Below are 24,286 nucleotides of genomic sequence, written 5' to 3' on the forward strand. Positions count from 1 at the left end.
TTCTGTGTTAAGCACCAATTTTTAAATATTAAGTAAATAGCATCTTCCTTGGACTTGTAGTATAGGTCTTAACTACTGACTTATCCTTGTGTCTCTCCATGAAACATGTCAAAAAGTTTCCTATATAAATTTGTGGAGGCCTAAACAGCACAAAGAAGTCTAGTCTCACTTTTGATGTCACCCCCTTTCTTTTGCCAGACATTGTGCTAGATGTTACAATTGTCTATTTCACTAAATGAGCCATTTTCACCTGCAATAATTATATGTTTGAGACTAGCAAGCTTAAGTATATTTTGATAGTTTTATCTACTATTTATTTGCTTCATACATCACATTATTTCTGTTGATAGCTCTATGTGATCGAATCATATTTGTATCATGCTTTCTTTCAGTGACCTTATTATTATAAATCTATTTCCAAACCTCTTTATGTATAATTTTTAACTATAAAAGTTCCCTTTTAACATTTAAAAAATTATCTTTAATGACTTTAATTTTGGTTTTCTAATTTTTTTCTGAAGTCAGGAACACATCTTGCAGTGCTCCAAAGCTATTCCTGGCTCTGTACTCAGACCTCCTCTCCCCCCGACTCACCCTCACCTCCCCATTCCCCCCCACACACAACAAATTCTAGTCCAATGACTAATAACCATTCTTGGGGAAAAGCTCTCTTCAACTGAGGCAAAACCAGGCAAAACCAGTATCTTGTGATTTCACTTTGATGGGGTTCATAAAATGCTGGTTTTAGGATGTGCTGATACCTTGGCTCTAACTTTAGTCCCCCAACATGACATATAGACATTGTTTCTTCCAGATACAAAGTGAAATCATTCCAACTTTTCTTTTGATATAATGTTTTACTTAATGGATTCTATAAGTAAAAGTAAAGTAAAGGCCCTCCCATTGATCATCGATTTGCTCGAGCGGGCCCAGTAAAGTCTCCATTGGAGACTTTGTTGTTACTGTGTTTGGCATATCAAATACGTCACGGGGAGCTTGCCAGGCTTTGCGGTGCAGGCGAGATACTCTCGGTAGCTTGCCAGGCTCTCCGAGAGGGGCGGAGGAATCGAACTCGAGTCGGCCATGTTGGCTCCGTGCAAGGCAAACGCCAAAAACAGTGGTAGATTTAGCTCTTATGATGAAAAGCCCTTGGTTTGTGTTTTAGGAACATGGGTTCAGAAAATGGTAACATTCTCTCATGTAAGTAAACCCTCTCTAAAACAATTACAAACTTGAGGTTCTCCAAGTTTTTGAGCTTTTAATTGTAAACCCAGGTGAGAGAGTTTGAGGTTAAGAATTCTTAGAAGTCCCTTAAAATTGTCTTGATTCTTCTGCCTCAACACACCAGAATGATCAAAATTTCCACGTTTAGTAAAAAATTCTCCTGAGAAAAGGCAAAATTTGATAGCACTTTTCAATTTGATAGCTTAGATTGATTTATCTCTATGGGGTCGATCTACTTCAGTGTTTGAATTTACTTTTGGGTTAGTCCATCAATGCATTTTAAAAGACATTTAAAATATTTGATTTCACTTTTATAAAAGCATTCAGTAGGAGGACTAGTAAGGATATCTAGACTACAGCTCCTAGAAAGAATTTCATCAAATTACATAATCAGCATACTTTTAAAAATGTATGTCCATTATGCATCATTAACTCAGATAGAAAATGAAGATGTCATGGGACAAAAAGACTGACATAGATAGAGCTTCAGGGACCCATCAAATTGAAGAAGATGGTGCCTAAAAGTCAGAATTTCAGAGGAAAGTTGAAAAAGTCAATTGTCTTCCATAATGCAGGTGGGCCTTATCCAATCAATTGAAGTCTTGAACAAAAGACTGGGCTATCCAAAATATAATGCCCACAATTAGAGAGAGAGAGAGTATTGGGGAAATTGTTTGCCATAGAGGCATGGTGAGGACTGGGATGTGGGTGGTGGAAAATGTGCACTGGTGGAGGGATGGGTGTTCCATCATTGTATGGCTGAATCTCAAACATGAAAGCTTTGTAACTATATCTCATGGTGATACAATTTAAAAAAAAAGGTAATGTGCAGCTCATGCCCAATTCAATCAGCTTAATCAATGGATGAACAAATAGCAGTACTCCTACATTATTTTTTTTAAAAAAAGACAGGTCTATCTTGAACAAGTCAAATTATTTTGTGTTTATGTATACCGTATACTGTATAGTTCTCATGTATACTGTGACATTAACTCTTCCTGAATCCCTCTGTTGCTTTACCTACCTACAGATTCTAGACATAGTAATCTCCATAATTGTGTAAAATAATTCCTCAAAATGAATTTCATTGTGTGTGTGTGTGTGTGCCCTCATTCTATCATTTCTGTTCCTCGGGGGAACCTTAACCAAAACAATACGTATCAAGGCATCAATTTCATTTAGAAAGACTTTTTTCTAGATCAGTATTGTTTGTTCAGAGCAATGTTTATACTCATTTCCTGATAACTAACCCAACCCTCTGATAAAACACATTTCTTTAAGCTTTAGTGGGTGATAAAAATTCTCAAGAATATATATTTGTTAATTCATTTCAGAGACCTCCTTTTACTTCACAAAATTAAATCTTTCTTACAAAATCCTGTTAGCATTTAATAGAAACTTTAAACACTAACAAATATCCTGGAAAATATTACTGTAAAATATTAATATTTTTACTGCAAAGTGATATTACATTTTAATAATAATTGCACTTTTAGAAAGAAAAGAACTGAGACTTACTGAAACAAATGGCATTCTTGCAACTTCCAAACTTTGGCTCAACTTTTTTATTTCTTGATTTTCTTTAGTGTACCTTCTCACTTTGTGCTGTCAATTATATTGTTTGTGTATTAGTCAATGTATGTCAAGATGATGATAATTAAATTTCACTTGGTGTTCAGAGAAAAAGCGATTACATTTGAACTTAAGTCCCTTTGAAATAGGGTAGCTCTTGTGTTTCAGAGACAGAGAATTCTACATGGTATTAAGAGGAATATAATTATCTCATTCAATAAACTAGATCTTCCAAGAAACAATACAATATTATCATGGGTAGAAAAAAAGAATGCAATCAGAAAAATCAAAACATGTTTTTCTTTGTTCTTTTACAATTTTCAGGAAGAAATGGCACTTTCTTTTGCCATAGAAATTTGCCATCGCCAAAATGGATAAAATGCTAAGAAAACACCTTGTGCAGAAAGAAATACTAAGAAAACACCCTGTGCAAAAAGAAAGGAGAAAAATCTTATGCCCCTATGTGGGAGAAGGAAATACGATGAGGGAGCATAAGAAACACTAGTTGCTGTAATAATAGCACAGCTAGGAGATGTGCAATTCTTTTTCTTAAGGAATAGCAAATGGCAAAAAGGTTGTCTTCAGAGTTCCCCTGGTTACCTTGTATCCTTTCCAGGACATAGATCTGGTGCAGGAAGAAGATGATCTCTATCTGAAAGGAGACAGGGTATAAACGAATACCTAGACTCTCAAATACTGCTTTTGCTATCATGAATCTAATTAAAATTCATCTACTAAATCGAAGAACTTATTCTTATTTCTTATTGCACTATAACTTTAATTCAGCAGTTTCCCTTATCCTACATCCAGCATTGATTAAGGAGTCTGAATGCAAAAGTTAAAGTTGCATTACAAGCAAAAGCTGTGCATCAATGCTGAAGTGACAATCATCCCTATTCTCAGTGTGAGCTGGGAGCAAGCACTAATTAAAATTATAAGCTAGAGAGAACATGCATTGAAAAAAAGAAGCCGTCCCTAACCAATAATTCCAGGGATAAATCATACTTGATTTGCTAACATATAGAAGTGTCCAGGAACTATGATCTACAAATGTCTTGAATATGGTTCTAATCAATCTGCAGAACAATAATCAAGGAGGCATATAATTAGAACAGGCTCATCTGATGAGCAGCCCATAACATTGTCTCACCTTGAAACAGTGCCGAGCATCCTGTCTTGAAGGTAAAAACTCATCTCAAGCAGGCAGTTTTCTTATTTGAAATGCACCCCAACAGACTCTGAGTGTTCTGGGAAATGCTGTGGCTGACTTCAGAGGCATCCTGGTAAAGTTGCATTGAGCCTCTTGCTCTTTCAGTCCTATTCTCCTCATTCTGACCCTTGCCACATCTTCCACTTGAATGTGGAACGGATTCTGACCTGAGATGCCCTCCAACGACAGCTCCAAACCCCAGTTGGTGATTTGCAATCAACAACAAAAGGTAGAGAGGAAACTCAGAAAATACAACTCAGTCACATTCTTTTGCTGGTGACAGACCACCGTCAGTGCTTCTGGATTCCCCACTGGCTTGGTATTAGGGTAAGAAAAGCATATGAGACTAAAAGAAGAAACAAAGTTTGGAATACTCATTCCTTGGCATGTGAGGATCTGTGTCATTTTACATGGGTCCCCATATTACGAATGTGGACCACCTCATTTGTCTCACAGCAGAGACTCAGGAAGTCAGTGGTTTGAAGTCAATAAGGTAGAAAACAAAATAGCATTTTTATATGTTGAAGGTGACTACCTATCACTGTATCACCGTATCACTGTCGTCCCATTGTTCATCGATTTGCTAGACCAGTAACGTCTCCATTTGTCCCAGCCCTGAGATTTTAGCAGCCTCTCCTTACTCATCCTTCCCAATGCTGCCATATTGGAGACTCTTTCAGGGTCAGGAGAATGAGGCCCGTTGTTACTGTTTTTGGCATATTGAATACGCCACGGGTAGCTTGCCAGGCTCTGCCGTATGGTTGAGTTTCTATCTGTCTGTCTGTCTGTCTATCTATCTATCTATCTATCTATCTATCTATCTATCTCTTTCCTTCTATCTATCCATCTATTTAACCATCTATCTATCTATAGTGAGTGACTAATATATAATGCTCAGAACCTGTACTTGACTATGTCCTCATTTTTCTCTACTTTTTTTTTATCATCCTTATGACCTGCCCAAATCCATCCTGCCTTGAAACCTTTGAATGGCTACTCCCAGTATTTGGGATGACCATCCTAGATACTCAGATGAAAGCCTCCCTTTCCCTCTTCAACAGTAAGGCTGTAGTTCAGACATTTGTAGGGGAGTCTCTCTCCACCACTCCATCTAAGCCAGGCTTCCCCCTGTGGTGCTTTTTCTCATTTTACCCTTCATAGTCTGGCAATCATGTGCATTATAGGCCCTGAAGCTAAACTGGATCTGGGCCCAGCAAAAGTAATGATAGCAACACAATTAATAATAATTTTGGATAATGTCAACACTCATGGGCTGAAGCGATAGCACAGTGGGTAGGGTGTTTGCCTTGCAAACAGCCAATATGGCCAACCCAAGTCTGATTCCTCCCCCCCCTTTGGAGAGCCCGGCAAGCTACCAAGAGTATCTCGCCCTCAGGGCAAAGCCTGGCAAGCTACCTGTGACGTATTCGATTTGCCGAATATGCCAAACACAGTAACAAGTCTCACAATGTTATTGGGCTCGCTAGAGCAAATCGATGAACAACGGGAGGACAGTGACAGTGACAGTGAACACTCATGTGTACTTATAAAAACTAAATAATATAAACAAAGCTTTTACTTACTTATACCAGGAAATAAGGCACAACAGAGGACTCCTAATTGCTGAGTCCTATCTGTTCTTTCAAGATGGTAGGGAGTCATCTGTTTCAGAACCCAAGAGTCATTCAAGTCATCTGCCAGCCTAGCTTCAGTCTTTCTACCTAGAAATTTGGTTCACCACCATACACTATGTTTTTCCCCTCAGACTGAACTTCTTTCTTCAACCATTTTATATCTTTTCTTTCCTTCCGTCCTTCTTTCCTTCTTTCCTTCCTTCCTTCCTTTTTCTCTTTCCTTCCTTCTTCCTCCCTTCCTTTTTTTTTCCCGTTTTTTCTTCCTTCCTTTCTTCCTTCCTTCCTTTCTTTCTTTCTTTCTTTCTTTCTCTTTCTTTCCTTCTTTCTCCCTTCCTTTTTTCTTCATCTTCCTTCCTTCCTTCCTTCCTTCCTTCCTTCCTTCCTTCCTTCCTTCCTTCCTTCCTTCCATTTCTTCCTATTTTTCTTTCTTCCTTTCCTTTCTTTTTTTTCTCTTTCCTTCCTTTTACTTTCCTTTCTTCCTTTCTCTATCCTTCCCTCTCTGCCTCCTCCCTACCTTCATTCCTCTTTTCCTTCTTCCTTGACCCAGATTCTCCCCTCATTCCACCCCCTTCCTTCTATCCTTCCTTCTTCCATCCCCCATATTCTCCCCACTCCTCCCTTCCCTTCTTCTTTCCTACCCCACATCCTCACTTCTCCTTCCCTTCTTTTCTCACTCCCTCTTTCCTTCCCTCCCTCCCTCTCTCCCTCCCCTACATCCTCCCTCCCTCTCTTCCCTCATTTTTTGTTTTTGGACTACAACTCGCAGTATTCAGGACTCACTCAGACCTCCACACTCAGGGATCACTCCTGGCATTGATTGGGGCACTGTATGAGGTTCTGGGGATCAAACGTGGGTCAGTCGTGTGCAAGGCAAGTGCACTACTACTGCTCTAGCTGCACATTCGTTTGTTTTCATAGAATATCCTATGCATCTAGAAAGTTTTACGTTATCTAGCAACCTTTTATTTTTCAAAACCCATATGTAGTCTTATTTCCTCAATAAATTCTTTCTGTCTTCTTTGAAATCAAGTCTTTATCCCTTCTTTGTGAACTCACACTAGTTATTAGTTATGCCTTTATATTAGTGTTGTCAATTTTTTGTTGATTGGTTTTTGTTTTGAGGCCACATCCAGCGGTGTTCAGGACTTTATCCTAGCTCTGTGATCAAGGGTGATATTTTCTGGTGTTCAGGACACCATCTGTGGTGCTGAGGATCAAACCCGGGTCAACTACACATATGGTAAGTGACTTAATCCCTATACTATCTTTCCAGACCATGTAGTCATTTGATTTAATATCCTGGTTTCTAGTTTTGTCTCATAGATCCTAACCAGGTCCTTAAGAACTTGATGCTCAAGTTCCTCACTAGATTTTTAATCTTCACCAAGTCACATCATTTTACTTAGCCTTGGTTTCCTCACCTGTCAAACAGAGATAACAGAGTTGTTACAGTAAGATCTTTAAAATAATTATAATTTGTATGGTTATGGGTAGTATCATATTTGACAGTGCTCAGGGTTTTCTCCTGGCTCTGTACTCACTGGGATCACTTTTTGTCATACTTGGGGAACCATATGTGATGCTAGGGAAAGAACCCAGGTTAGCTGTGTCCAAGGCAAGAGTTCTACACACTGTATTATTTCTGCATGCCAATAATTCGAATTTTTAAATGGAAATAATGTCAGGGAGGATTAAATACAGAGCCTCACAGGAATTGAACTAGTGTTGAACTTGTGCAAATTCAGGGCCTTAACCCCAATCTATATGGCCCAATCATTGCCTTCAAGGACAGGAGCATCCTTCCTTTGTGTTCTACTACTTTTACTCCTGAAACACAGCTGTTAAACAATAATTATGAAGGAAGATGAACAAAACCAAGAAGGTTTTCTACTGCTTGATGGGAATGAACTAGTATGCTTCTCTTGCACAAGTTATTATTTTAAGTAACTGTTCCCCTTTTCTCTCATTAACCTAGTTTGTTGCAGGGGGTCCGGCATTCCCAAGCCACACACCTCTTCCAGACAGAGGGCTGGTGACTGTGGGTGCATTGCTCATGAATGTGTTACTGACAGAGCCTGACCACATGGCTTGAGAAAGATAATGACAATCCAGTTGAAGTTTTGATGACTGATTATATTTTTTGAAATGCAAAGGCATGAGATGCTTATGCCACTCGCAGTATCTTCCTTAAAAAAAAAAAATAAAAGAAGGCCCTATCTTCTGAGTGCCTATCATGTGTCAGACGCTGGGCTAAGGCACTTTACATACATTACTTCTAATCCGCACAGCAACCCTTGGCAAGGTAGGCTGATTCCAATTTTACGGCGGAGGAAACAATTTGAGAGAGGTTAAATATTTTGCCCACAAGAGAGCAGAGGCTTAAACTTATGCCTATGTGAATCCAAAGTTTCCATAACCATAATATTGCTACTTCATTAAATTATTTATACTAATATCTTGCCATATAAAATGAACACTAAATCAGGCTAAACTTAAGAAATTATAAGTAGGACTGAAATGCTGGAGACTCCTTGTTTCCCCATAGCTACCTACCATCATTGTGATCATCCAACTCTTTCAGAATACTGAAAATTAAAGTTAAGGAAAAAATGTTGGAAAACAGAGAGACTTAAAAAAAAAAGAATGGGAAGGGTAAAAAGAATGAAATGAAGAAGTGGAATTATGGAGAAACTGAAATATAAGAAAACTTACATTTCATCTAATAAAGATGGAAGATAAATAATAAAAAGCCTGGAGCATGAGTGTCTTTAATTATATGACGCAATAGCTAAAAGACAGAAGAAAATTCAAACTAAAATACACACATCAATTAAAAAGGGGCTAAAATCTATGAAGTATAAAATGTCATGAGCTAATATTAGAACCAAATTTGTTTAAATTACAAAAGGAAAATTAAAAGAAAAATTTAAAATATCTTGAGAAGAAAAATAAAAGGAGAGACTAAGAAATGAAGGAAAGTGGGTAGGAGGTAGAATGTAAAAGTGAAGGCCTGAGGAATCTTGAGGACAGTCCTGCAGTGCCTGAGGGGAAGACAATGTTCCTTTCAAATCCTTTGTGTACTCTTCCTTTCCTCTGTGACACCGTGACCCATCACAGAATGAATGAGCTATCTTTTCCTCAAGAGTCCACAACTTGATGCTGAATAACCACTGTAGAGCTTCTGAGGTGGGGGCATAGCTGGATCAGACTCTCTGGCTAGGTTGAAGTACTTAGGAAATCAGTTTCCTTGTTTCTAATACTTATGAGAATGAGTGCAACAGAGCATAAAGCTCAGGACAATGCCTGATATTTCTAACAACTTCCTGGGTATACTTAGCCAGCCTGCCCTTCTGAGCTTGCCCTGTAATTCCAGAGCTCTGAAAGATATAAGTGGGAATAAAACAACAGCAGTTTTTAAGTTGTAACTATTCATTTTTCAGAGGAAACAGGTTTCAGGTGAGACAGAACGCTCACAGAACCGAGTGCTAGCTTTGCATGCTGGAGGCCTGGGTTCAATCCCCAGACCCACATGGACCCAACACTATTGGGAACAACCCTGAGCACAGAGCCAGGAGTTGCCAGCGCTGATGTGAGTTGCCCCCAAAACAAAAAGACTAAGCTGAGTGTTAAAAATTAAAACTACACTATGGGTTTGAGAAGCACAAACACCAAAATATACACGGTGTTTGAATATGAAAGCAACTTGTATAAGATTTTACAAGTTTTAACTGGTAAAAAAGTTTAAGGGAATATAAACATTTTGTTTTTTTCACATGGTATTTTCACTATTATCATTTGGTTGTAAAATGCAATAAAAAACAACTCAAATATATTATTTCTCATCCTTTTGTGGTTTATGATCACATTGCTGACAAGGTATGCCAGTATTATTTTATTGGTCAACTGTGAACTATAAATTTGACATCCTGAGTAAAAGCCTTTTGCATATTTTTCCTCCTACCACTTCTAATGACCTAAGATTTTTCCAAAGGATACAAATTGATAAACTTTCTCTTTAGACTAACTAATGGACCCACTTTCAGCATTTATCTCTTAGATACACATTATCTTTTATCTGGGGATATCTCCTGAAAAACTTTTGACTTAAACTTATTTTTTTATCTAAATTTCCTTTAAAGTGCTATAGACCCCAAATCAACCAGCTTTCTCCTTTTGGCAGCAGAGCTCATGCAGTACCAGAGATATTCCTGGAACTCTAAATAATGGTGCAAGTGACACATGCTGGTTAAAAATGCTCAAACTCTGAAACCAAACAAACATCATATAAGGACAGGTTCAGTCACTTACCAGCTGTGACCATAAGCAATATATTTTCTTTCTTTTCAAAAGCAGAAAATGAGCACTTTTGGGGAACTTAATGCAAAAAAAAGCACATTTAGCAGAGCCTATCATATAAAAAGCATCGCTTAAATGGTAGATGCTAGAACTTTTATTCTTGTTGCCATATGCAAAATTTCATGAAAATTAATTTTTAAAAAAGGGCATTATTTGGGGCAATACACCTAAAAATCAAACAGCAGTTCTTATTTTGTAGTTTATTGTAGTGTTAATATTGTTTCTTCTGTGAGGCTGGGTTGGGCGACACTCAACGCACCTGTGGTCATGTAACACTTAGTAAACCCTATATGGTGCTAGAGCTGGAGCGATAGCACAGTGCGTAGAACGTTTGCCTTGCAAGTGGCCAACATGGCTGACCCGAGTTCGATTCCTCCGCCCCTCTCAGAGAGCACGGCAAGCTACCGAGAGTATCTCGCCCACATGGCAAAGCCTGGCAAGCTACCCATGATGTATTCGATATGCCAAACACAGTAACAACAAAGTCTCATGATGGAGACGTTACTGAGCCCACTCAAGAAAATCGATGAACAACGTGGAGAACAGTGAACAGTGACAGTGACAGTGATGTGGTGCTGGGGATTGAATCCCCATCAGCTTTCTGCAAGGCAAGGAGCTTCCTGCCAACCATTTCCTGGATGTTCTATAGAATAGCTACCAGTCTTTCTCAAAGAATATCTAAGAACCATTTTTTCCTTTTACTAATAAAATCAAGCAGGAAAGTTATGTCATAAGGACTGCAAAAATGCTTCCTAAAATGTTTTAGTTCTGACATATGACTAGATGTACTTAAAAAGAGTATATTCAGGAATCTATTCAAAAACTGTTAATTCATCATTTTTTATGTTCACTCAACATAGGTTTATATAAAGTTAACTACGCCTTTTAAATTTCTGACATCGGAGGACACTGGCTTCCTTAAAACTAAGTCTTTTAAAAACTTTCAATAATACTCATCTTAACTATTCATTAAACACATGCAGGAAATATGTGAAGGATATAGAAGTGACATCATTCCCCCCTCAGCAGGTATTTTGGCAAACTCTTTGCATTGAATTACCTATTTTGTTGTTTTATTTCACAGAAGCCTATCCTGTTAAAATCCAGTTTTACTAACAACATTCAGAAAAATGTTACCAGTTTAAATAATAGGCTTTAAAAAAAATCCAAGTGGCCTCTGAAAAGTTTTTTTATGAAAAGCTGCACACTCAGTAAACAGTAGTACCATCAGAAAAAAAGATGGAAGACTCTAGAGTCTTATTAAGACTTGAGGGATATTTCATTGCCAATATTTGAAAAATTCTTATAGTACACTAAGTCTGATTATGTGATGCATTTACAGATTATCTGAAAGTCAGTGGCCATAGTGTCTTGAAAAGAGCTTGAATAATGTTCGCATTTTGAAACACAAAGTACATATTGGTTAAAAAGATAATATCCTTCATAAACAGTCGTGTTTTTATTGTTTGGTGCATTTACCTACACAATTTGCTGCTGTGCTCATCTGAAACATGACTTGAAGTGACATAAAAAAAATTGTCATTTCATACCACTAATGAAGACTCTCAAAAGTCAATCTTCAAATGCACTACTTGTCCATCCTTTACTACTTTTGCTTCCACTCTGCTAATACATGAACTTTAAGAATGACTCAAAATCAATTTGGTGTCATACAGCATTTTCATCCCCGCCCCCCCCCCCGACAAAATTGTACTCATTTTATTACCCTGTGAAGTAATTCTCACATATATTTACATACCTGTAACTTTTCAAATTGACCTTTGAGGTTTAATGCAAAAGTTTCATGGGAAGAGAAATATCTGGAACACATGATCATGTGACTCATGGTACTAAATTTTAGTTATAAAACACAGCAGGGACCACAGTCTTAAAGAAAATTTCAGTATCAATAAAACATGAAGAGCTAAAATTTCTGCCTAGGTGATAAAACTGCAATAAAAATTTTACTGGTTTATTTATTCATTCAAAACTTTCTGTCCATGAGAGCATCTTAAAGTTCAGTTTTAGATGAGGCTCAGAATTGAATTGAATTTTTTTCTTCTCTTTAAAGAAAATCAGGTGTGGTCACCATAATCTCAAAACAAGTATATATGAATTTTTGCATCATGCCTACTTTCTTTTTGTGGGACAGTGTGGCAATAGCAATTATCTGTTAAAAAAATTGTTACTCTGGACTTACCAGTTAAAATATTACGTGTAAGTGAATATGCATGCATTGACACTGACAACATATTTAAGAACTGTACGAGTTCTCTTGCACATTAATGATTTTGAAAGCCTTTAATACGAATATGTACAAATGTATAAGCTGCAACTTTTTGTAAATAGAACAAACTCAAAGTCTTTTAATATAAAATCGAAGAGGTGAATTTGGACCAACCTGTATCAAGTCACATTCAAAGCAAACAAAAATCATCATTCCTTATTATAATAGAGCCATTAGGTAACTGGCTTCTGGGATAAGGTACAGTAATACACTTTACAAAAGTTCAGTGTCACTATCACAAAGAGAAACAATCAAGGATGTGTGAATTGTATACCCGGGTGAACATCTAGGCAGACCCAAGGAAACCAGTGAGTTAACAGAGCACCACATCAATATTAAAAAAGAGAGTAGACAGTAATTTTAGAACTAAGAAACTACTCCTAATAAGGAGGATCCTGGATGGAATTTAAGGCAACATTTATACATTTTTAAAAGAGGCCTATTTTTAAAAGTGATTCTTCTTTTGATGGCAAAGATAAATGGTAACTTCCAAATAGTGTTCTCTAATATAAAGACTCCTAATAAAACTATTCTGAGACCATTAACTATTTAGGTACTTAATACTTAACCCCATCGTACCAGTTCTGAAAAATGTTCCAAAGAAATAGCACTAAGTAAAGAATCAGTGCTGCTCAAACAGCTGGGGGTAACAGTGAGTTGGTAATTCACTCAATAAACAAAACAGAATGACACTAGCTAGCTTGTGTACCGTGAAAAACATATGACAATATATAGTTGTGAAAAGAAGGAAGTATCATGTTTGATTATATAGGATCCCTTTCTAGTCAATTAAGTTTTGTAAATTCCTTAAAACAATTAGTGAAACAGGAGTATCACTATAGGAGAATGTTAAAAGTTGGAACATTAATATAATTTATTGTCGTCAATCTCTAACTTGCTAAATATTCTCTGTATGTGACAGCACCCCTCTTTGTTACCCTATTAAAATGTTGATAAACTTAAGATGTAATGTATACTTTATCCATTTTGATACTTTTTCTCGGTACCCGTTCTAAACTTTCTAAACAGGTATTGAAAGAGTGCACACTTAAAGTGATTTTTAACTTGTGGAACTGAGAGAATGACTAAGCCTTAGAAAAACTGGGTATAAATACTTATGATGTAGACAGGAAAATGAAATCTGTTGAGATTCAATTTTATGATTTCTGAACTTGAGTAAATCCTTCCCATGACAACAAATATTGTCAACTGCAGCTGTCTATAGGGGTATGTATAATCTTCAAAGTGTAAAAATATTTTAGGAATTTATTCTATGTATTGCTGAAAAATCACTTTTCATATGATTCCCAAGTACGGCTATGAAACTTCCAAAACTCTTTCTGCTTTTGTTTTAGCTCTAGTGCAATAAAATGAACAAAGTACTTAGGACACTATTGCCCTAGTAGAACTTATTCATCTGATTATATGCATGGGGAGTTATAATATAAATGCAGTGGTTTTTTTTTTCAACATATAGAACAGGCAACTTCATTGTATTCTTTCACATATCCATGGATTATATTATGAAGATATTTAAATACACCTGGGGTTAGAACGGGAAAGGACCAGTGTGTTAAAGCTAATTATGTCATACATAAAAGCGCACATAAACTACTTGAAAAAATTCACATTTATTTACTGTCAAACCGTGTTAAACTTTACACTGGATATTAGTGATGGGCTCATTATTAACAGGTTTACACAAAAGATGAAAGGAAAAGCAAAATTTTGCTGAAACAATTTACATTTCATTAGAACTTTATCATAAAATAAATTAATTACTAAATATAGGCAGAAGGAATATGGAAGAGTAATATTTATGTTTTATTTTATTTTTTAAAAAAAGAATAGGCACCTTTATTTCACTAGAAAGTTTGTGAGAAGTGCCCAGTGCCCTCTTCGCCCTCTGTTGAAGAATAAACAGAGGATGACACAATCTTTTCTAGATTTTACCACATTTGTGCAAGGCATAGCGTAACTGGCTTGAAAGAGTTTTCTCCCCATAAAACACGTTTGTTTGGCAATAAGAAATTCAAATTTAAGAATAAGGACTAACTTGTCAAAGTAGAACACTGTATACAGTGAAAAATAAGTGAAAATGAGTAGAACTTACCATGACGAAGTGTAAGAAAAAACATTTCATAACATGTGTGCAACCAAGAGCGTTTACAATATTTTCTTCAAACTCTTTAAAATTATTTTAATGACAATTATATTTCAGTTGGACACAAATGTATTTATTTTACCCTAGCAATAGAACAAAATATAATTTCTTTAGCCATTTTTCATGAGAATAGTTCATTGTACAGTTGAGGAAACATATGAAATAAGGCCTGTGGCTTGATTGCTAGTGGTTAAACATGTTTTCAATCTTTGCCTTAATGTAAAAGATTTGCAGTGAACTGCAAATTGACGCAGAATATCTCTCCTGCTTTTCCAAGTCTTGTCGGGAACAGTAAGGTACAGTAAATTTGTCCCACAGGATTTTAAAGCCTACGTCTTGTATATAATACAATGCAGGCCTACAAAATGGTGCAGCCATATTTACAAATTTAGTTCACAAACTGCTGCAGTATAATGGCTGGAAAGTTTCGTTTTGCCTGTTTTACAATTTCTCTAAACAGCAGCAGAATCTTAAAATACCTGGTTGGCATTTCTTTTCTTTGTAACAAATAATTCATCTTAGTATACTCTGTGTATATACAAAGTTTTTGCATGTTTTATAAAAATTCACAGAACTGCAAGGTTCAGTCATCTTTTTACACTGGAGAACCACAGGTCAACAGAGCCATCTCGTCGGGCAGAGCGTGAGGGAGCTGTCTCAGGCTGGTGGAGTCTTTTTCTTATTTCTTAATACTTTGCATGTGGTCCTTGGAATTCCTTAGCGGCCCTATTAAAGACTTGTGACCAGCTGCATTTGTCCTTCTCGCACGTCTCCTTCTGGAATACACCCTTCTTTATTAATGGGGATGATGTACCCGTCACTATTGCCCCTGCTAATCTGGTAGCACATCTGAAGTTGCCGGCCAGCTCCAAGATTTGGCATGCTTTTATAGTAAATGTCCTCGTTCTCACTCCTCCTGGAGGGAGAGAGGTCCTCCTCCATGTCGGGGCTGCTCTCCGGATAGGGGGAGTCTCTGAGATTGGGCATGCTTGTGTAAAGAGAGTCTCGGTTGGGGGACTGCAGGTGGTCCTCAGCCTCGGCCGTGAGCTGAGACACATAGCTGTCCGTCCCCTCGGGCTTCACTTTCTTCTGCGGTTGGTACAGAAGGGAGTGAGTCCGCTGAGGAATGAGCGGTGCCTCGAGTTCTTTGTGATGGAGCTCCAACCCTGGGTTGTCTGCGTGCATCAAAGATGAAGCGTCGGCCACGATAGCATCGTCTTCGCTGCTGCTACCTCCAATCACGGGCTTGACGGGCAGCGTGAGCTCAAGGTTGTGAGTCTTGCTGCTGCCGCGGAGGTTGTTGTGCACTAACTCTGAAATGATCATTTTCTCGAAAGCGGTATCATCCAGACTTAGTCCACAGTCCACGACCTGCACGCTGTCATTATAGTCCCCCTTGCGCAGTGAGTAGCTGTTGTTGAAATTACCATTTAGCGGTAGAGTATCCATGGCACTTGTATCCCTGGCATTGTTCAGTGAATGTCCTGAAACAGAAAAGGGACGGGGAGTTGCCATTATTGTCTCTGCTCCTTCCTAAAGGGTCTTTACTTCTCTTGTACAAAACTTTTTAATGTCGTTCAGGACAAAGTTGTATTTGAAAGCTAACACTTGAAAAGTGCCAGGCTTTCCGGCATTCCCAACTGTAAACAGTGGCAACCACTTAGTACCAGGAGAAAGCGTGAAGGAATAAATACTGTTTTCCAGGGAGGAAAGATGGCATACTGAATATTGCTTTATCAATTTGACAGGAGATAGTAGTTAGTAATTGGTTTTTGATCCAATCTCTGACACTCTTACAAAGAAGACTTCACTCCATGCCCTTGCATAGTTAATGCAAAGCAATTCATTAGTGACATTTACATTTTAAAAGTACAAGACTATGGCTTATCAAAATAAAATTAACAGAATTTGTCCTAAACAACACTAAATTAAAAAGGAGTAAGTCACATACAAAAAAAACCAAAGGCAAATGTACGACATAAACCCACAAAACTGGCAAGCAACTTTTTAAACGACATTCTAACATTTCCTTTTTCTGGAGATGGAGTAAAAAAAAGAATGAAAAAAAATGGACAGACACAAAGAATTCATGTTCAACACAGACAGCCATCTCTCACACTGACTGGGCCAGGGGCCCACAAGCACCATCCAACAACACGACAGACAGCAGGTGGAATGACTCACTTTGGACAACTCACATCATGTCTGTCTGCTCAGGCTATCTGGCCTAAGAGTAGCTGATATATAAAAGAAAGTAAAATGATTTATTGTAACATGATGAAGAATTTCTAAGCTTCTCAGCAACTTAGTCAGAGCAAGGGTTCAACAAATTAGATTACCAGCAATAGCAGCCTTTTCGTTTTTAATATTTCTTAGTGTTTTGGTGTTTTTTTTTTTTTAGTACTACTATATTTCTAACAGCAATGGCCCCAGGCTCCTAATGGTCAGAGTTTGCCTGCAGCCCTGCAATCTGCATCAGTCACAGTGACAGCATGGAATGAACCAGCAGAGTCTACTGTACGAGACTGGCCCACAGACACCATGGGCATGGAACTTAAACGCAGAAATGTCAGGAGATTTCTTACGTATGGGTCACAGAAATTAAACCAAGAATAAATATCAACTATGGAATGGGAAAGGGTGTCAGTCTTGGCCCATATATTTTTATTTCTAAAGGAATGAACGACTGGGTAAGTCTGCTGAAGATATGAAAAGAGATTCAGGAGGAAAAAAAATGTGGTAACATGCTCTCTTTGAATCAGAGTTGTATTTTCTACAGACACATAGACATGTAAACTAAGACATCACAGTGCTTCTTAAGCAAATGAAAAAAAAAGAAGTTTTAGAGAAAATTAATGGTCTGCACCATGGAAAGTTAGGTTATTCATTCTCAAAATCCTAGAAAAAAAAATCACGTCTACAGATAGGTCTGGAAAAAAAAAAAGAATGAAATGATGTTATTGAAATGGAACTGACCACTGTGAGGCTGCTGCATTGTATGCAAGGCTTGGAGGAGTTTAGGAAAAAAAATTGAATTCTAGGGGAAAAATTAGAAAATTTTTCTTTTTAATGCTCACTCCACTCTTAAAGCTGCAGATATCTCAGAAAACTCAATCTGATAAGTATCTGATATGCTACTGCTATCCCAAAATGAGAAAAAAGTGGGAAATTACTAATATATTACTTTAAAAATTCTGATCCAATTTCTATGTTTGAAAAACCCTGGTACATGTGTAACAAAATGAAGTTATGCTAGTTATTTGTAAGGCTGCCTTTAATATGGGCATAATTCTCTAGCTTCATAAATTTATACATGCACCACGATCTTTATCTATAAGATCAACTAGAAAACATTTGGCATTTTAAGTTGTAAGTGACACACGGATCATTTACTAGCAGTTGTTTCCTCTGAAGAGGTTTAACTGGGCACTCTTTGTTTTTATTACTGCTTGATTTAGAAAAAAAGTATAGTGGATAACCCCAAAGTAGTTTTCTATGATATACTGCAGATTTAAGCACATCTTTGACTGGTTTTGAAGAGGCAACTTTTTCTGCCCAAGTTCAGGTAATTCACTTGAAGACTTTCCACAGCCTGTAGCAAGATTACTGTGGGAATGCAGAAATGATAAGTCAATTATTAAGCATTCTGGTTGACAGTACCTCAGGCTTTAAAGAGCAAATTATTTCAGCATTGCAAATACTTAAGTATGGACAGCATTTGCTACAGACCTTTGTTACTGACAAAGGGCAGTACACACAGATGTAATGTTTGAATTTGGTAAAATTTTAGTTGCAAATTGTGAACCACTTGCCCGCTGAGTCTACTTCATGACTGCTAGTTATGTTTTAATTGTGCCGGTTAAAAATCATGCTGAAAAAATTTACATTTGATAGGCAAAGTTAAGTTTTACTCCCATACTTGTCTCTCTGTAGGTTGCTAGAGGAAAGCATAAGGAAAGTAAGAAAAACAAGAGAATGAAAAGAGAAGCTGCAGTTACGTTAAGAGATTTTTAAGAAAAACGGAAACAAAAGTTCTGTGTTTAATTTAGCGGTAAATACTGGTCACAAATAAATAAGCTAGCAGCAATTATGCAATAATTTTAATACCCAAATCCTGAACATATTGTTAATACTAAATATGCTTTTCTTAATAAGCTATATTAAGGAAATAGTAATAGAGGATGGGTTAGTGGCAATGTCTCCCCCTCCCCCAATAAAAAACTACAGGTATAAACTGACTAATATTAACTTCATCCTCAAAGATTTTTTTTAAACAAAAAACTACCATAAAGCTGCACTATACTATAGTTTGATTACATCAACAATACTGGATGCAGTTTACTACACCCAGGCATCCAAGTGATCTTTATTAGCTAATTCATTCCAGTAGAAAACTCTGTCAGCAAGCTTTCGAGTCAACTGAACAGTATATTACATAGATAGGATACCTCTAAGTGATATAAATCTTGAAGATGGGCTCTCGGACCATGTGAAGTCAGTCCTGTAATAATATATTAAGATTTATGCCACCTGTGTCAAAAACATGGATAATTATTGGTAAATACTATCATGACTCAGTTTTTACTATAATATAGTGCAGTTTTAGAAGCCTGGCAAGGGCAACACCACAATCCTTTCTGAGAAATTAAGGTTGTCATTATCAATATATGCCAACTTGAGTAGTCTAGTAAAGGGCAAAGATCAGAGCTCTGTTTAGCAGCAAAGAAAGGTAGTTTTATTCATAAGTATAAGCACACCTGGTGAGTTAAATACAGGAGCTGAAGGGGCATTACATACAACTGTTTCAGCGAGCAATGTGTTATAGGGGTTGTTAGTGCCGTGGGGTCGAAGAAGAGGGTTTGTTAGTAGGTAATTGCCAGTCATTCCTAAAGCAAAGAAACAGAAAAAAAAATACATCAGTTCTCTTATTTTAGTGTGACAGTTGCAGTAAAGTACTTTTTGTATTCAGCAAGGGTAGTGGACATGTTGGCAACGGAAATTCTGCTGAAATTTTCTGACTGTATTTGAACTACTAATTTGAAGGAGAAAGGGGAGAGGGAAGTTAAATTTCAGTAATTCACAGGTGCTTTCTAAGTCCCCCAAGTAAACACCTGCTGAGAATGACATTTACTAATTTATACAAAATCACTGTTAAACAAAAATGGCAATTAAATGCATAGAGATCAACATTATGTTTCAAGATGTTACTGCTTAATATTAAAAACCTAACCACTAAGGCCCAGAAGAGGGAATCTCAAACTTTTAGAATTTACAGGTGTGGGATTATCCCTCAAGAAAACATCTGTGTTAATACCAACTTTAAAACAAGCAGGAGGAAAAACAACTTTCACAAACAGGTAAAGAGTATGACACACTGCACAAAGCTTCTCTTAGTAAATGCAAGAGCACACATGCTGAGGGAAAAAAAAATAAAAAGACTGTGTAATGAATTATTAGATCATTCACAAATTCTATATAACAATAATATTCCATCTGTAATCTTATTTGCCAGGTTTCAAACATAAATCATTGAATAATTCATTTCCTTTTGATAGTCATTTTAACAGAATTAGGTAAAACATCAAAGCAGTGGAATAAATACACATTTCAGTCATTCTAATTGACACACTACAAACCTTTCAATACTTATCAAATATATGTTTTGCATAGCTAATGTAATTTGACTGAAAGTATTTTAAAATTCAACTTGATTTTGGTGTATACATACTCCTTTTTCCATTGTAATCCAGAATCTCATCAGAACAATGTCACCAGTGAAAAATGTCTTTAATATTTCGTTGTGATGAAGTATTACATGTATTATATTACAAGTCAGTACATCAAAACTGAAATTATCTGGATAAATTACTTATCCAAAGATACATATCTTTGGATAAGTAATTTATCCAGGTAATTTCATATATATGTATAGTACATGTATATATACAATGACATGATTTTATTAATACTCGACTGATATTTACCACGTTTACACTCACCAGTTACATGTGTGTATGTGACCTAGTGCCAATGATCTGCCTAGGTGTTTTTACTTTCCTGTTTATCTTTAGAATTTATTATCTGATAAAAATTAAAAGTATAACAGAGGAGATATTAAAAATATAACTATTTTAAATAGAAAAAATTACTTTGTCACTTTGCATGTATTTTTTAATTATAGATTTACTATTTGTGATGCCAATTCTTTTTAGAAAGAAATGCAAATAAAATAATTTTACAAACAAGAACTTTCATTGCAAAACTGGCACTGTCTAATGTGAATAGTAGTTACTCTAATTATATTGTGTGTTTTAAAAGAAAGCTTGCATAATGTCTAAGAATAAATTTATATTCATTAGCAAACATTTTAATCTGTGGCAAAGAATGTTCCTAGCAATCTTTCTAGCCTTACTTTGTTAGTGTGGAGTTTAAAATTATACGTTTCTGCATCGCATTACTGAATACAATAATTTGTATGTGCTGTAATGAAGGAACAAGTTTAAGAGTGTGGATCTAAATTCATTTGGCAGGAAATTTCAGCATTTTCTCTAGAATTATTGCAAACTGGTAAGAGGTACAAAATTTATATTGTAAACTCATATTTTCCTAGAAACTGACCTTGATTAAGTGTTGAAGTGCTATTGATGTCACCTGAGATAAAAGAAGATTCAGATTGTTTTCTCACAGTATCATTCCACATCCTTCTTATACGACTCTATTAACATAAAATAGCAAGACATATGTTATGTTAGTTTCCTCAAGCTTACCTTACTAAATACACACAAAGATTTCCCTACACAATTTGTGTAGGTTCATCTGTCAGGTTTTCTTTCAATGTTTGTTGATTCGGGTCTAAAGTTAAGGAAATGTATACTGTTCTGCAGCATCTCTACTAAAATATTTGTAACCTCGCACAGTCAAAAAATACTCATGTTAATTTTTTTAAAAAAATTGTGGAGATGAGTGATTAATCAAATGTTTGCTAAAGGCAATGATCGCAGGATATCAAATAATTTTGATATAGTTCTTACAGAAATACACCTTTCAAAAGTGGATTATGTAACCTAAGAAATATTGTTAAAATAATATTTAAGAAGAAATTAAGACTAAAATATTAGGGAAAAAAAGCAAGTATTTGCTGCCTAGATAACTATAATGAGGAAACAATTAGTGCATCTGAACAGAACATCTCTCAATGGGCTTTCTATAAAGAATGTTAATTAAAGATGCTGTCAGATTCTTTGTTACCTGTGTGCCAGAAGAATACCGAGCACTGGTTCTGGTGGTTGATGCCTTCACAGAACTGTGGGGGCTCTCAGTGGGGAGGCCGCTGCAGCAATATGAGTGTCTGAAGCATTTGCCGTATTCCTTTCGTACCTGTTTTGGATAACCAAAAAACAGATGCATTAGTATGAATACACATATTTTTTTCTCTAATTCAATGAGCAATAACAAAGAGGTAAATTCCACTCACATCTATTTATTTGTGGACAAAATAAATAGAAGCTGTCAGTAATAAAAAATATATTTACTAATTCATGATGATGAAATATAACATGCCACAAATGTAGATCAAAATTGAAATTAACTGAATAAACTTGCTTTCCAAGGATTGATTTACAATGAACATGACTTACAAATTTTTATTAAGAAATGCTAACAATAAAAAAGCAATATTTTAAAAAGCTTTACTCTATCTCAATACTTAATAATTCCAATTCTGCATTTCATGCTGAGAAAACAGGGTAAAAAAAATTGGAATTTTTTTTTGCTTAACTACAGTTAACCACTTAAAACCCAGTCATTTAAATTTTATACGTTTCATGTCCTTTTAGGTAGGTCAATTCATACACTTTTACTGGATAGCATAGTTTCGTGGTTAACCTCTGTATAATAAAGAGACGACTTGGCATAAGAATAAAGAAAAAAGTGCTTTGATACATATGCCATTAATTAGGATGGAATGTTTTCTTCATTTTCTGATGTGTCTAGTTTCAACATTTAGCGTAGAGTCTGTGATGCCTATTCACTTCATTAGCACACAAGGGAACTATTTATGCAATTTCCATTCACATTAATGAGTTACCCATGTAATTTCCCTTTTCCCCTGAAGCTTGGATATATGAATAGATAGAAAAGTTATTAGGCCTCAAAGTTTAAAGCAAAAGTTAGAAAGTGAAGTCCCAATAACTGCTAACTAACAGGGCTCCACATAGGAAGCTGCTATAGAATTGGGAGGAGTCAGGGAGAGCCCTGGGTTCTCAGCACCTATACTGGCCTATACCCCTATTTTCTTATGGAGAAAAATCAGAAACCAAAGTAGGGAAGATAAGGAGTTGCATTAAAAAAGTATTTCTTTTAATGGAATATAAAAATCTCTCAGAGGTTTGTTTTCTTCCTTCACAGTTCTATGCTCAGTGTCGGGTTGCAAAGACCATGACTTTTACACTTCTTCCCTGAAAGATTGCAGAATTAAAGTCATTACCTGACCTTTTAAATCTAAATGCACTTGCATTTTCATCCTCTTTACTTTATTTAATTACATATATTACAACAACTAACAATGGACGTGAACTTTCAAAGCATTTTCTTTGCCTGAATATGCTCATTCAAGCAGTTAGAACAATGATTTTAATGAAATAATTTTATCTCATATCCTTAACGATTCATCCTGGCAGCACCTAATAGGACACAGGCAAGATCACATGGATCGTATTCAAAAGAAGTGCAATATGCTGTTTTAAAATGTAATTATTAATTTAATGAGCAAAGCTAAACATTTTTGTTCAATTAAAACATAATTCTGAAGAAATCATGATTTTCTCATCTTTTCTGCTAAGTGTGTACTATGTTATAAAAAAGACATTCATAAAGGAATCTATAATAATCAGAGCAATAACCAACTTATACCTGTACAATGTTTAGAAACTTAAAAGTTCAATTTTATTAAATAACATGACACCTCAAAAATTTTTGGTACATTTAATAGCTATTAAGTGCTTTGAAATGCTGTATAACCAAGACAATGACAATCAGAATGGTATTTTATCCAAATAATAGCCTCCGGTGTAGGTTTTGCCTAATGCCTATATTGCTGTGAATGTATGTTATCTGTCAGTATTGCACATTCCACTGTCATTATCTCAAAATTATAGCTTATTCAAAACTGATGGAAGTAACAACACTATCATCTTGTCAGGTCTGAAAACATAATAGTTTTCACTTTCACAATTCTATTTCTCTGTTCAATTTAGTGACCAACTAGTAATAACAGAATAAAGAGGCTGCATTAGATATTCTGACAGGATGAGAATCATACATAGTGAAGGCATGGACATTTTAAACTAACATAGTAGCTAATTTTTTGGGGGGTGGCATTTACTTCTTGAAACAGTTTATTTCCAACTTTAATTTTTAAATCATTTTATGTTAAATAGATTTACCATGAAATTTAACATAAAATCAGAATAAGATACAAGGTATCAAATTATTGAGTTCTGGAACTTTTAAAATTACTTAAAAAGCAGCATTAATATTTTCATATGCTAGTTAATTTAAAATTTCCCTCTTATGTATTATTTTAAATTAAAAAAGCAGCAGATCTCCCAGTTAGTTTCACTTACTTTCTTTTGGAGAGCACAGTGAAAGATGAAAATGAACATTCCCTGGAAAGCATTAAAGATGGTGAAGAGATACGCCATCACAGTAGTCTCCTCATTAATGTAAAGCAACCCAAATGACCAGGTTAGGCCGAGAAGACAAAGAAGAGCGAAAGCGCCAAGCACCCAAGACCTGAAAAATAAAGTGCATTTTATCAACAAGCTCAATGAGTGAACACA

The 24,286-nt window shown here is 36.0% G+C and overlaps 1 protein-coding gene across 3 annotated transcripts in view; it reads right to left on the minus strand.

The window, feature by feature from the left end:
• Nucleotides 1-12,282: 12,282 nt before the first annotated feature.
• The window catches only part of ADGRL2 (adhesion G protein-coupled receptor L2), a 584,864-nt gene continuing 572,860 nt past the window's right edge, over nt 12,283-24,286 (minus strand). For 2 of the 3 annotated variants that reach the window (XM_056123806.1, XM_056123807.1), the window contains 6 exons: nt 24,071-24,239; nt 21,696-21,824; nt 21,066-21,162; nt 19,205-19,333; nt 18,367-18,384; nt 12,283-15,931 (listed from right to left, as the gene is read on the minus strand). In XM_056123806.1, the coding sequence (XP_055979781.1) occupies nt 15,177-15,931; nt 18,367-18,384; nt 19,205-19,333; nt 21,066-21,162; nt 21,696-21,824; nt 24,071-24,239 (1,297 nt within the window). In that variant the 3' untranslated portion in view covers nt 12,283-15,176. The remainder of the gene's footprint in view (nt 15,932-18,366; nt 18,385-19,204; nt 19,334-21,065; nt 21,163-21,695; nt 21,825-24,070; nt 24,240-24,286) is intronic. The other variant, XM_056123808.1, reaches the window with a different exon arrangement.

Source organism: Sorex fumeus, unplaced genomic scaffold, assembly GCF_029834395.1.
Source record: "Sorex fumeus unplaced genomic scaffold, SorFum_2.1 ptg000047l, whole genome shotgun sequence".
Lineage (NCBI taxonomy): Eukaryota > Metazoa > Chordata > Mammalia > Eulipotyphla > Soricidae > Sorex > Sorex fumeus.